Here is a 13,823-nt window from a genome sequence, read left to right as displayed (position 1 = left end):
ACACATTGAAGGCAAAGCCTGGTTTTCTGTCTGAGGTTTGCTGTAAGTCCTATGTGGAGAGAATACTATGGAAAGAAGGTTCCCAGATACCTAGGGAGAAAGGGGAAAGAGCTTCTGGAACTGGGAGGTCGGCACACAGTAGGCCCTCGGTAAATGTAAGTTCTCTGTCCACCCCACCCAGTTGGCAGAAAATCTAGGTTAATGCAGAGACTGGAAGATCCCATGATGGGAAAGGATTGATCTGAAGTTGTATGGGCTTGATTCACAGGTCGCCTATGTTGGTACCAGCAGTGTGACTTGGGAAACGTCACTTCACTTCTCCGAAGCTTTTCCCACCCTGTGAAATGGTGACGTCTACCTCCTGGGGCCATTGTGAAGATACCATCAGATGAAGTGCTCTGCATACTGTGTGTAAGTCATCGTGATGATAGAAAACAACACGCGAGGCAGTACAACTGATGTGTACTGAGTGCCAACCAGGCGCATGACTAGTTCCAAATGCTTTAAATGTAAATCTCACGTCATTCTGTAACGACTCTAGAGGCAGGTGCTACTATCATCCCCATTTTACAAATGAGGACGTTTAATCCAAGCGATGTTTAAAAACATGTCAAAGTATCACAACTGACAAGTGACAGAGTCGGGGCTAAAACCCAGGCAATGAAGTTTGTGCAGACTTCATTGACTCCCCCACCTTCTAAGGACACTGGGCCCAGGCCCCACACAAAGGACTGTGTCTGGGCTTGGGGCCAAAGATGGCCACTTTGGCCTTGACTCTAAGGCACAAGTTACAAAAAATATGTCCTGCATCATGTTCCTTGTCTGGGCTCGCCACCCGACGGGCACCTGACAGAACTTTAGAAACATCCCATCCATGAAAACAAAAACGATAAAAACACCCCATCCGTGGGAACAAGAAGAAATAACTCAAAATATCCAAATGTCTAAAACTTTGAGTCGGAACCCAGAGAAACCTTGGGATAAAAGGGAGTCACAGGCATAGAATAATTGGAGGTCTCACTGAGGAAAGGACGCTTTGCCTCAGACCTGGACAATCAGCATCCCACCCGTCGTACAAACTATTGGGACTTCCCCGGCTGATTGTGGCATGGATGTTGTAAGTACCGATTTGTTGTTCCCCTTTATCCCTGCTCCTTGTTCTGTTTCCCTTTGTCAATAAACTTGGATTGCTTAAACAACCAAGTAGCCTTGGTGGTACCTGTCATCCTTGCCCTTTGCGGCTGTGGGCAGCAAAGCTCCAGAACCTGCACCTCAGTCGCTGCTTTACAGTGCAAAGACCGCCCTTCAATCAAAGCCACTAATGCATGGAGACCATTTCACAGAGCCTGGCACGTGGGAGACACTCAATCAAGGGTAGTAGCATTATGAACATCGTGGCAAATGGAGTCAGACTGTCTGGATTTGAATCCCAGTTCTAACATTTACCTAGTGTATTAGTGATCTACTGATGAGCAAAAAATACTCCCATACTTAGAGGTTTGAAACATCAAACATTTACCATCTCACACAGTTTCTGAGTTACAAATCTGAGAGCAGCTGAGTAGGGTGGTTCTGAGCCAGGATCTCTCATGAGGTTGTGGTCAAGATGTCTACTGAGGCTGCATCATTTGAAAGCTTGACTGGGGCTGTAGGACCTGCTTCCAAGACTATACGCTCACTTGGCTGTTGTGGGGAGGTCTCAGTTCCTCTCTGGTTCTTGGCGGGAGGCCTGAGTTCCTCATTATGGGGACCTCTCCATAGGGTTGTTTGAATGTCCTCAGATGTGGCGGGGTGAGTGATCCGAGACAGGGAAAGAGAGAAAAAGAAAGGGAGAGAGCAAGGAGGAAGCCACAATGCCGTTTACGACCATTCCTGGAAGTTACAAACCATCACTTCCCTCACATTATTCATTAGAAGCAAATGACTAAATCCAGCCCACTTCCAAGGGGACAGGAATTCAGCTCCACCTCTAGAAGGGAGGAGGGTCAAAGTCGTTTGTTTTAAATTACCACACCAAGGGGCGAATTATTAATCTCTCTCTGCCTCAGTGGTTTCCTTTTCTAAAATGGGTTAATATTAATGTTCTTCATGGCAGTTTTGTGGGGATTTAGTACGACAATTTACATAAAGAGCCTAGGTGGCGCCTGACACATAGTAGGCATCCATATAAGTTAGCCACGATTAGCATTTATTTTCAGCTGTGTTGAACATGGTGAAGTCTCTCGTCTCTTAGTCTGGATTTTCTCACCTGTCAAATAGGATTAACATCTGCTCTGCTCAAGGCACTCAAAAGCCGTTTGTTGACTACAAGAATGAATGAATTTATTGAACACATACTATATGCCAGGACCTGTTCTAGGCACTAGGGACACATCAGTAAACAAACCAGACTAAGTTTTTACCCTCATGGAACATACATTCTGAAGGGGGAGACAAAAAATAAAAACCTACAAGAAATAATAAGGAAAATAATTTTTGAAATGATAATAAAATAAACCACGGGATATATGCAAAATGAAACCCACTGAGACACCACTATCCACTCAGCAGAATGGCTAAAATGAAAAAGATGGACAACATCAAATGTTAGTGAGTATGTGGAGCAAACAGAACTCTTGCACATTGCTTGTGGGAGTGTAAAATGGCAGAATCACTTTGAAAAATGTCTGGCAGTTTCTTATAAAATTAAACATATATCTGGTCTATGACTCAGTTATTCCACTCTGAGGTGTTTACCCGAGAGAAAAAATACATCCACACAAACACTTGTACGAATGTTCATAACAGCTCTAGTCAGAATAGCCGCAAACTAGAAACCAATGACCATCAACAGGAGAATGGACAAACTGAGGCATATTCATGCAATGAGAGAATTCAGCAGTAAAAGAAACAAACTTTTGGTACATCAACAACACGAATGACTCTCAAAAACATAATGAGTGAAAGAAGTCAGTCACAACGAAGTACATAGCGTACAAGCCCATTTCTAGTTCTAGAACAGGCAAAACTCATCTATGGTGGAAAAAATTAGCAAAGCGGGAGAAGGGGCTGATGGAGAAGGAACAGGAACTTTCTTGAAAGATGGAGACATGCTATAGCTTCACTGTTTGACCTGCCGGCCACGAGCCAGATGGCTTGTTTAAATTTAAATTATTTAAAATGAAATAATTTGGAAAATCCAGTCCCTCAGTCTCAGTAGCTACATTTGAATTACTCAATAGCCACATGTGGTGAGTGTCTACTGCGTCTGGACAGCACAGAGCGTTTCTGTCACTGATGACGGTTCTATCGGGCAGCACTGCTCTACATCGTCTGGGGAGGCATTTGTCAAGACCCGTGGAATGCTAAAGTTAAGATTTGTGCATTTCATTTGTAAGATTTACCCTTAAATATGTTGAACTCATTTAAAGCTACCTAGGCTGACATATTTAGGGGTGAAGTGTACTGCTGTCTGCAGCTTACTTTGAAATGCATCAGAGAATAAATGGACTGATGGACGGGTAGAGGGATGGAGACAGGCGCTGAGGTATATTAAAGCAAATATAGCAAACTGTTAACTACAGAATCCAGGTGGTTGTATATGTATCTTCATTGTACAGTTCTTTCAAGTTTCCTGTATGAAAATTTTCATAGTAAAATGACAAAGAAAAACACGGTGATGTAATTGAAGAATGACTATCAAGGTGGAGAAGCACGTGTGAAATCTTAGTTAGGGGGTCAGAAAATAATCAGCAAAGGTTCTTGCAGGGATCACATTCACCCATTTATTCAAGAGGCAGGCATGGATCAGACCTGATTCCCGCCCTTGAATCGGGGAGATGCCATCAGGGTGACCCGTTGTGCCAGGGTGCTGAGAACCTTCTATGTGGCTGAGTCCGGGCATGGGTCAGTGGGACCCCACAGCTCACATACTTTTCTAGCTGTGCCACACTGCTTCCTCGCTGGGCCCTGACCGTCTCTCTGACCTCACTTTGGACCACCTGTCCCTCACCATACTTTCAGGAAGACCCAAAAATGGCAGTTCCATAAGCATGAGGACTTGGTTCACCACTCGATATCCACTGCCCAGCACATCGGAGATGCTCAGCAAGTGTGCCAAGGAAACATAAGAAGGAAAACTGTCACCTTGCTGGCCTTCTCTCCACCCCTGGGGCCTCACCCCCTGCTCAGGCCTTGCAGCTGCTCTTGCTGTCTGGACCACTGGTCTCTGGTTCTTACAAGCTCCTTCTCATTATTTAGGTCTCTGCTTCAGCATCACCTCCCACAAGAGGCCTTCCCTGACCACCTGGCAGTCCCCTCACCTCTCCGTCATTACATCACCCTTTTTTTTTTTTTTTAAAGCAACCTATGCAGGGGTACATAACAATATTTATTTATAGGTTTAGTTGAAAATCAACAGTTTTATGAAGGCTCTGTGATGTTTGCAAGGTCTTCATTTGCTCTGCTAACGCCAGGCTCGCCCCAGATGCCCACTGTAAAGCGGGAGACTTCAGAGCGTACATCACCCGATCTTGGTTCCTTCACGCTACCGTCACTTCTTGAAGTTATTTGGCCTGTTTGGTAGGTTTATTTGCTTTTTGTCTGTTTCCCCTTCAAAACCTAAGTTCCAGAAGGGCAGGGGTCTTCTCTGTTTTGTCCACAGCCCGACACAGTAAGTGCTGAATGAACATCGCAGCGACACAGGCTTGCTCCCTGGGTGCGCACTGTTCTTCCATCCTCGGGGTTGCGGTGGGAGGAGAGAGCCAGCTCCAGGGTCTTGGGAGAAGGTGGGGGCGCAGACCCAGCCTCCAGGACAAGCCTTATGGCCCCGCCCCTCGGGCCCCGCCTCCGCGGGGGCGCGTGTTCCTTTAAGGGCGGCGCGCGCCGCAGCCTCGCTCTGGGGTCGGAGCCTGCGCGCTGGGGCCCCGCGCGCCCCCCGCGCCCCCCGTGCCCCCCGCGCGGCCCCCTCCCGCAGGGCCCTCTCCTTCCCGGCGGTCATGGCCGGCGGTCCGAGGCGGCCGGGCGGCGCAGCCCCGGCCTCGGCGCCCGCAGCGAGCGCCCGCGGGGGGCCATGATCCGGCTGGGCGGCTGGTGTGCGCGGCGGCCCCGCGGCGCGGCGGGCCCGGCGGGGCGGCGCTGGGCGGCGGGCGGGCCGGCGGGCCGGGCGGGCGGCCGCGCCTTGCGGGTGCTGGTGGACATGGACGGCGTGCTGGCCGACTTCGAGGGCGGCTTTCTCCGAAAGTACCGCGCGCGCTTCCCCGACCAGCCCTTCATCGCGCTGGAGGACCGGCGCGGCTTCTGGGTGTCGGAGCAGTACGGCCGCCTGCAGCCCGGGCTGAGCGTGAGCATCCCCCGCGCGCCCGCCCCCCGGGGCTGGGAGCCCGCCTGGCCTTGGGTGGGTCACCGCCTCGAGCCTCGGGTGGGCCTCTGGTAAAACAGGGTCCTGGGGAGGACCCAGGGTGCAGCGCCGGGCGCAGCCCAGCGCTGACCGTTGGCTCTCATCGAGGGCTTCTCAAAATTCAGGAGAATATAAAGCATAGTATAGCTAACTCTCCATCTCCAGCCGACTTTTTAATTTTTGGTGTATTTGGCCTGAAGTATTTGGTTTGTAAATTTTTTAAAATAAACGTTCCAAGTAAAGCCCTCCTTGACCCTTGCTGCAGTCACATTTCTGTTTCTTCCTCATGAATTTGATGAGTGTCTTTACTATTCTTTTTTGCCCTTTTCTGTGAAAGCATAGCTCCCAGAGAGGTTGAGTGACTTTCTGGACGTCACACAGTCAGTCAGTGGTCAAGGTAGGGTAGGATCTGCTCCTTGGTTTATCCCCTTGCTCTCCTGACCCTGCTGAGTGCAAAGGACCCCACCTACCTGACTCCCGCTGGGCTCTGCCCTCTGCACCCATGATGGATGCAGGCCAGCGTCCAGGCGGGTTTACAGACAGAGAGCTTGGTTTTAAATTTGAGCTGTGTCGTGAAGGGAATGGGGAATTTTGCCGTGCACAGACTCAGAGAGGCTGGGTGCTTTCTGCCCCCCCCCCCCCCCCCCCCCCCCGCCCACCGCATTGGCCACCTCAGGGCACTGTGGGAGGATCTGATGGTGACCCTGGAGCCTGTTTTGTAGCCACAGGTTGCATTATCTTCTCTGTGGGGTGGGCATGATTATTGCCATTATGCAGGTGAGGAAACTTGTCCCAAGTCACATGGCTAGTAAGGGGCTCAGTCAGGATTCAAACTCCAGACTTTCTGCCCCCCAAGCGTATTCAGCTTCCCCACCTGAAGTCCTGTTCTCACTTGTTCTCACAAGTGACTTTTCTTTTGACATATGTAAGGCACGTTGACAATAATTTGGTTTGTTGAAGGGCAGGTGTTAAAAAGGAAATCAAGCGTCATTTCTCTTCATTAGCACCAGGCACTTCGGAAGGCGACTTTCCCAGAGCCAGTGGACTGACTTCTCCCCGGCCTGATACCTAATCGGAAACTTTGAACCCAAGAGAATACCCTGGCAGTTTCTGTAGCCTTGGTAACGTGCTGTCCTGCTGTGTATGTGTCGCTTATAGACAGCAGCACTGGTACTCTGGGCACCTTATTTCCTCCCCAGAACTGTTTAGGGGGATGAAACTAAGCCCACCCCAACTGTGAAAAAGCAGCTTTTCCAGTCTGCTGTGCAGGTGTGCAGACTCCAGCTCTAAGGAGATGAGTCACCGTTTTCCGAGTACGAGGCAGAGGAGCAGAGCTCCTGGGGTGCTCGGAACGGGGTGCTCTGGGAGTGACCTGCTCATTTCTGCTGCTTCTGGGAACGTTGCAGGCAGCTGGTTTTAATAGATGAAGACATGCCCTTCATCCCCAGCACAGCTTACAGCAGGATACCTCTGGCTCTCCCCTTGGCCGAGCTGGCCCGGCATCTGCTGGTGAAAACAACCAGCCAGCCAACCCCGGGTCCCTGTGTAGGCATTTCTACTTCACACAATACTACTCTGTCCTGTTCCCTTTGATCTCCACATTGCTCTGAGAGGTAAAGAGGGCAGAGGTGGAAGGCAAAGCTTATTGTAACTGACTTAGAATCTTACGCTGTTCGGACAGGTGAGGAGCTGAGCCCAGAGAGCGAAAGTGTCTTGACTGGGGTTTCGGAGCAAGTTACTGAAGGGGGGAGGGAGGGGATCCTGGGGTGCTGATTCCTGAGTCAAGGCGGTTAGCCCAGGGTCACACAGGAAGGCCCAGTCCTTCTGACTCCCACGTCGAGCGTACTTTCCAGCATTCCACGTTGCCTCCGTGTGAGTCAGAACCTCCACGTTCAAGTTCTGACAGTATCACTTTGATACTGCATGTTATCGATAAGCACTGGTTTGTTTAAGCCCATACTGTTCACAAGAGTATTGCCAGTGTGGCCTCAGTGTACTCCACCCACAGGAGTGACGTGGTGGTGGCACTTGTTCTGGAGCAGCTTCTGACCTGGCAGGGGCACTTCCTGCACTGCACACATGGGGTTAGGTTCCTACTTCTCAGAGGCTGGGGTATGTCTCCCCTCCCTAGTCCTGGCCCTGGAAAGGTGTGGCATTCTGCAAACTTGATTTTGGTGTGGCAGCATAAGGTGGAAACGCCTAGCCTGGGAGTTGGAGATGGGATTCTACTCACAGTTTGGCCACCGTTTCGCTGTGTAACGTTAAGTAAATCCCCGTTCTGAGGCTTGGTTTTATTATATGTAAAATGACGGTCTGGATTTTTGGCTTGCAAACTGAAAAAACAGCAGAATACTTTTTAAACAAAGTATTTATTGGTATCTCAATGCATAAACCAGATAAAAGAGCTGTTCCGGTTGATGTCGGTGAGGGGCCTGGAGCTCTGGCCAGTTGGCCTTCTACCCACACCCGCATTATTCGGGAAGACACAGCAGTGCTCTTAAGGATCTCTGAGTTTCTCTGGAATTTAAGGACTCTAGTGCTCTGGCAAGACCTGGTCCCTCCTCAGAGCCTGCAGGCTGCTGCTGGCTGCTGGAGTCAAGCATACGTAAGGCTCGTGGTGATGGCCCTGTGTCCCAGACGGCTCCAGCAGCCCCTGCAGCCGAGCACACTTCAGAGTCCACAGCCCCTAACACCTTAGCTGGTCTCTGCTGCCTCCTCGCAGAAGTCAGATCCCTCCTGGAGAGCGGCTGGAACACACGCAAGCTCGTGTAATCCTCTGCCTCCCCGCAGGAAATAAGTCCTTGGGGGTGTCTGTGGGGGTGGTGGTGAGGGGAACGTGGAAGGCCCACCTGCTTGTCAGCAGCCCTCCCCAGCCACAGCATCCTCTGTGCCACGAGGCAGGGTGCCGAGGACTCTGAAAGTCACCTGCTTCTCTTTGTCTTCTCAGGAGAAGGCCATCAGCATATGGGAGTCAGAGAATTTCTTTTTTGACCTTGAACCTCTCCCGGGGGCTGTGGAAGCTGTGAAGCAGATGGCCAACCTAGAAAAGTAAGTTTGTCTCCTCGCTTCCCAGTGTCTGCACCTTCTTCTTGCCATTACCTCCCCTTCTATCTCCCTCCCTTCTCTCTCCTCACCCATTTCACAGGACCATGCTTGTTTCATTGTCGTTGGACTCAAGTTTGTAGGTTATTAAGATGTTTTGATCCAGTAACTTGAGAAAATATCGAGTCTAATTTAACTGGGTTCGCTGGATGTTCAGAGTTCATTTATTCAGCCAGTATCTGAGAAGGGACTGGTAGATGCTGCTGGGTACCCATGATACAGAACAAACACAAACGTGGTTCTTGCTCTTGTGGAGCCCGCAGTCCAGCCGAGAGCACGTGTTACACAAAGAATCACACACGTGAAGATAATTACAGATTGTTATAAGTGCTGGGAAGAAAAAGATGAGGCGTGTGAAGAGGTGCCACAGGAGACCTAAGGACAAAGGATGATTAAGGAAGCAGGAGTACTGTTTTGTTCGAGTGAAATGACTGGTTCTGTAGCTGAAGCCCCGACTCCATAGCCATTGCCCACTGTCCACTGAATTCCGTTAGCCGGTACAACTATGTGCTTCCCTGAGGACTTTTTAAAAATCGCTTGATTTGAAGTGTACCCATTTGAAGTGTACAATTCAGTGGTTTTAAAATATGCTCACAGAGTTGTGCAACCATCACCATAGTCAATTTCATCACCCCAAAAAGAAACTCTATACCCCTTCCTGCCCTCCCCCTGCAGCCCTTGGCAACCACTGTGTACTTTATGTCTCTGTTGATTTGCCTATTCTAGACATTTCCTACAATATGTGGTCTTTTGTGACTGGCTTCTTTCATTTGACATACACGTTCCAGGGTTCATCCGTGTTGTAGTGTGAATCAGTACTTCATTCCTTTTCATTGCTGAATAATATTCCATTGTGTGGATATGCCCGTTTGAAGTGTACAATTCAGTGGTTTTAAAATATGCTCACAGAGTTGTGCAACCAGTCTGGGAAGTGCAAGTCTGGACCATATCATTGGTCCTTTACTTCCATTTTGGCTATTAACTGGGTGGAAGATTCCTAAGGTCAGTCAGTGCCGACTATATGAGAGACTCAAACAGTGTGAAGAGATGTGAAAACATGTGAGTTGCCCATTTTCGCCTCTCTCCCTACATATATCCCCCTTCAGCCCACTCTTTTGGCCTTAGTAGACGATTTAGGGTGTACGCTTCCAGACCTTTTAAAATGCATTTACATATGTATTTATGTATAGATTTGTAATTTATATGTTCCACCCAGCAGCCAGAGTGATATTTTTAAACCAAATTCTGGTGATGTTGGTCCCCTCTTAAAACCCTCTCTTGGCTTCCTGTTGCACTGAAATAAACCCTAACCCGCCAGGCCAGTGAGGCTGTCATTGTGACCTGGCCCTGCCACCTCTTGACCTCTTCTCACCTGCTCGAGGCACACTGGCTTATTTTCTGCCCTGTGGTTGTGCCACGCTTATTTCTGGCCTTATGGCCTCTGTTCTTATTATATCTCTTGGAAAGTTTCTCCTCTGGTTCTTTGCGTGGCCACATCATTTTCGTCCTTCAGCTCTGAGCACCTTGAATGTCACCTCTTCAAAGAGGCCATCCCTGACTGCCACGGCTAAAGTGGCCACCATCCCCCCCAGTCATTCTGCCGCATTGCCTGGGCGCCCACTCTATGCTGGGATGGTGTGTCTGTGCTTGTCCCTTCCTCTTTTGAGTGTTGGCTTCCGGAGGTCAGGGATTGGCTTGGTTACACCTTTCTTCTCAGGCCTAGAGTGATACCTGGCATATGGTACACACTCAGATATTTGCCAAATGAATATTCACGTAGTAGCTGTTGGGTTTATTCTGTCTGTAGCTTTCTCTTGTTCGCTTAACAATATGTGCTAGATATTTTCCATATCAATACTATGGAACTATCTTATTCTTTTTACCTACTATATAGTATTTTATCATACACATATACCATAGTTTATTTAATGATTTCCATACGACTTTTAAGCTGTTTTTCATTTTTTCTTGTATATGAGGGCTGCAGTGAGGTCTTGGTGTACGTGTGCAAGTATTTCAGTACAGTAGTCGACTAGCTGGATCAAAGCCATGTGCATTTAAACTGTTGGTGGATACTTAGTCATGCATGCTATCCTTTTAGTAGTAACAACTAGCAGAGTATATGCCTCATAAAATGCCCTCAGTCAACATGAATTGTCCTTAAAGGGGCATTTGATGTGTAAAAATAGCCAAAACTTATTTGGAGTCAATGCTAGCAAATAAGTGAGTCATATCTGAATTTCCCTGATGCTTAGAATGTAATGGATTTCAGTGTACATTGAATAGGAAACTCATGATGCCTCAAGCAACGAGTACTTTCTGATGTGATTGTAACCGGCTTCAGAGGGAAGTCAGTCCCTAAGAGAAGGCCAAAGAATGTTTGCCCTAAAAAAATACAGCATATGGTTAGTTTTTGAAAATTAAAAAATGGATAAAAAGTTATTCATAATCTCACCACTTTGAAACCACTGCTTTCTTACATTTTGGTATTTTTGTTTGAGTTTTCTTTCATATGTATATGTATTTTTCCATAGTTGTTGTTATATCTAACTCCCAACACGTATTAAGCGATCGTATTTGTCAAAACAAGCATTTGACATCCTAGGGCACTACTTTTGAAGGAAACATCTCATTTAGGACAAGTTTAGATGTGCTTAAACCTGTGTTTAAACGTGGGTCTCGTTACTCTGTTGTGGAGCCTGGAATAAGAGACAGTTCATTCACTCACTAAACAGATTCGTTTGTCACTTACTATGTGCCTGGCACCGTCTAGCCCTGGAGATGTATTTGTAAATAAGACACCTAAGGTCCCAGGCCACAAGGAGTTGACGTTACAGGGGAGGATGACAACAAGTAAACGGAGTAATTTCAGATTGCAGTAAGCTTTGTGCAGGCAATAAACACGGTGGTGTGTTGGGAGTAGGTGGGAAAGGGGCTGCTCCAGGTGGTGGGGAGGTTTCTCTGAGGAGGTAACATTTGGCCTCAGACCTGAGGGTAGGAATGAACTGCTAGTTCGGACCCAGGGGTGCGGCCCTCCAGGGCAGGAGGAGAGCAGGTGTGCAGGCACTGAGGTGGGCGAGGGCTTTGCTTATCTGATGACATGAAGGAGACCTGTATGGCTGGGACTAAGTGCGTGTCGGGGGTGGGATGGTAGAGTGGTGGAGGCTGAGGCTGAGGAGAGAATTATGGGATAGAACTTAGGTTTCAAACATGGGCTTGGGGTGATGAATTTGGATGGGCATTTCTCCAGAGGAGATATACACAAGGAGTGCATGAAAATTTGCCTCAACATCCTTAGTCCTTGGCGAACAGCAAGTCAAAAAACAATGAGAAACCACTTCACACCCACTAGAATGACGATAATAAAAAAGATGGACGATTGTAAGTGTTGCCGAGGATGTAGGGAATTTGGAACCATTGTCATTGCTGATGGGATTGTAAATTGGTGCAGCTGCTGTGGAAAGCATTTCCTCAAAATGTTATAAATGGAGTTACCATATGAGCCAGCAATGGCACTCCTGGGAATATACTCAAAAGAAATGAAAATATATGTCCACATAAAAACTTGTGCATGAATATTCCTAGCAGCACTATTCACAATAGTCAAAAGGTGGAAACAGCCCAAATGCCCATTAACTGATAAATGTGAAACAAAATGTGGCCTATCCACACAGTGGAATGTTCTCGAGCAATAAAAAGGCATGAAGTACTGATGCATTCTCCAGTGCCTTGGAAACATGGTGCTAAATGAAAGAGGCTGGTCACAAAAGACCACATAGCGTGGGATTCCATTCATATGAAATGTCCTTTCATATTCCGTTCATATGAAACAGAGGCAGGAGGTAGGTTGGTGATTTCCTAAGGCCGGGGGCAGGAGTGGGGAGTCACGGCTGATGGATACAGGGTTTCTTTTTGGGGAGATGAAGGTGTTCTGACATTGACTGGTGATCGTTGTCAAACTCTAAATATACTAAAATTCATTGAATTACACACTTAAAATGGGTGACTGTCATGGTATATGAATTATATCTCAGTGAAACTTTAAAAAAATCAGTCTGCCCAATTAGAAAAAAAGGAACTATTGATACATTTAACAACATGAATGAATCCCAAAAATAGTTTCACTGGATGGAGGAGCCAGACAAAAAGGAGTATATACTCTGTGGGTCCATTTGTATAAAATTCTAGAAAATACGATCTGATCTATGGTGATAGAAACAGATCACTAGTTCCCTGGGGACCAGGGGGTGGGGAAGGGACAGGGAAGGGCAGGCAGAGAGATGACAAAGGGGTGCTGGACGTGTTTATTATCTTGACTGTGATGATCTGTGTTTCACACGTGTCAAAACTTACCATTTTGTACCCTTTTAATATGTGTAGTTTATCGTGTGTCAGTTATAGCTTGATAAAGCTGTTCAGGAACAATCACTCTGGATGCTGGGTCTCAGGGAGTGGCTGGGCGCTGGGTCTCAGGGAATGGCTGGGTGCTGGAGCTCAGTGAGAGACGGCAGTGCCCTGGGCTGGGGCAATGACTATGGAGAGAAGCTAACAGACTGAAACATGCTTTGGAGGCAGAACCCGTCAGACCTGGTGATGGATATTGGGGGTGGAGGAAAGGTAGGAAAAAGGCTGATTTTTAGGTTTGTTGCTTGAGCAGCTAGATACATGTATAGTAATGCTATTAACTCAGGGAGGAACAGGTTTGGGGAGGGGGACAACCACATGCTCCATTTTGAAAATATCGAGTTTGAGACGCTGGTGCGATGGCCACATGGGGATATTTAATAGGCCATTAGGGATGTAAGCCTGGCACTCAGGAGAGAGGTGAGTTAATACAAAATAGATGTGTGTGTACTGGTCTCTGCCCCCAGCTCCTGGCACTGAGCTCCTAACCCTTGTAAATTCCTAAGCGATAAGAACACCAGGAGCGTCTTTTGTTCTAATGAGGTGACTCTGGGGCGACTCCTGGATGGCTCCTGCATGGGGGTGGGCCCCAGAAAGACCAAGCCATGATGAGCTGAGAACTGTCAGCCCCCCGCCTTCTCCAGAGAGGGGAGAGCGCTGGAAATGCAGTTAATGGTCGATCGTGCCCGCGTGAGGAAGCCTCCAGAAACCCCAATAGTAGGGGGTTCGGAGAGCTTCCAGGTGGGCAAACACAGCCACACCGGGAGGGTGGCGCACTCCAGCTCCACGGGGACAGAAGCTCCTGCGCTCGGGACCCTCCCAGACCTCCTCCTGTGTGTCTCTCTTCACCTGCCTGTTCCTCTGTGTCCTTTATAGGAAACTGGTAATAGTAAGTAAAGTGTCTCCCTGAGTTCTGTGAGCCACTCTAGCAAACTGATGG

General features: G+C 48.1%; 1 protein-coding gene across 5 annotated transcripts in view; it reads left to right on the top strand.

Annotated features, from left to right (window-relative positions):
* Positions 1 to 4,853: 4,853 nt before the first annotated feature.
* NT5M (5',3'-nucleotidase, mitochondrial) overlaps positions 4,854 to 13,823 on the top strand; it is a 72,864-nt gene continuing 63,894 nt past the window's right edge. The window contains exons 1-2 of one of the 5 annotated variants that reach the window (XM_070228345.1): positions 4,854 to 5,374; positions 8,325 to 8,425. In XM_070228345.1, the coding sequence (XP_070084446.1) occupies positions 5,051 to 5,374; positions 8,325 to 8,425 (425 nt within the window). In that variant the 5' untranslated portion in view covers positions 4,854 to 5,050. The remainder of the gene's footprint in view (positions 5,375 to 8,324; positions 8,426 to 13,823) is intronic. The other 4 variants (XM_070228346.1, XM_070228347.1, XM_070228344.1 and 1 more) reach the window with 4 other exon arrangements.

Source organism: Equus caballus, chromosome 11 (assembly GCF_041296265.1).
Source record: "Equus caballus isolate H_3958 breed thoroughbred chromosome 11, TB-T2T, whole genome shotgun sequence".
NCBI lineage: Eukaryota > Metazoa > Chordata > Mammalia > Perissodactyla > Equidae > Equus > Equus caballus.
Note: the sequence above shows the minus strand (reverse complement) of the source record. Positions and strands in the feature narration are given on the sequence as shown.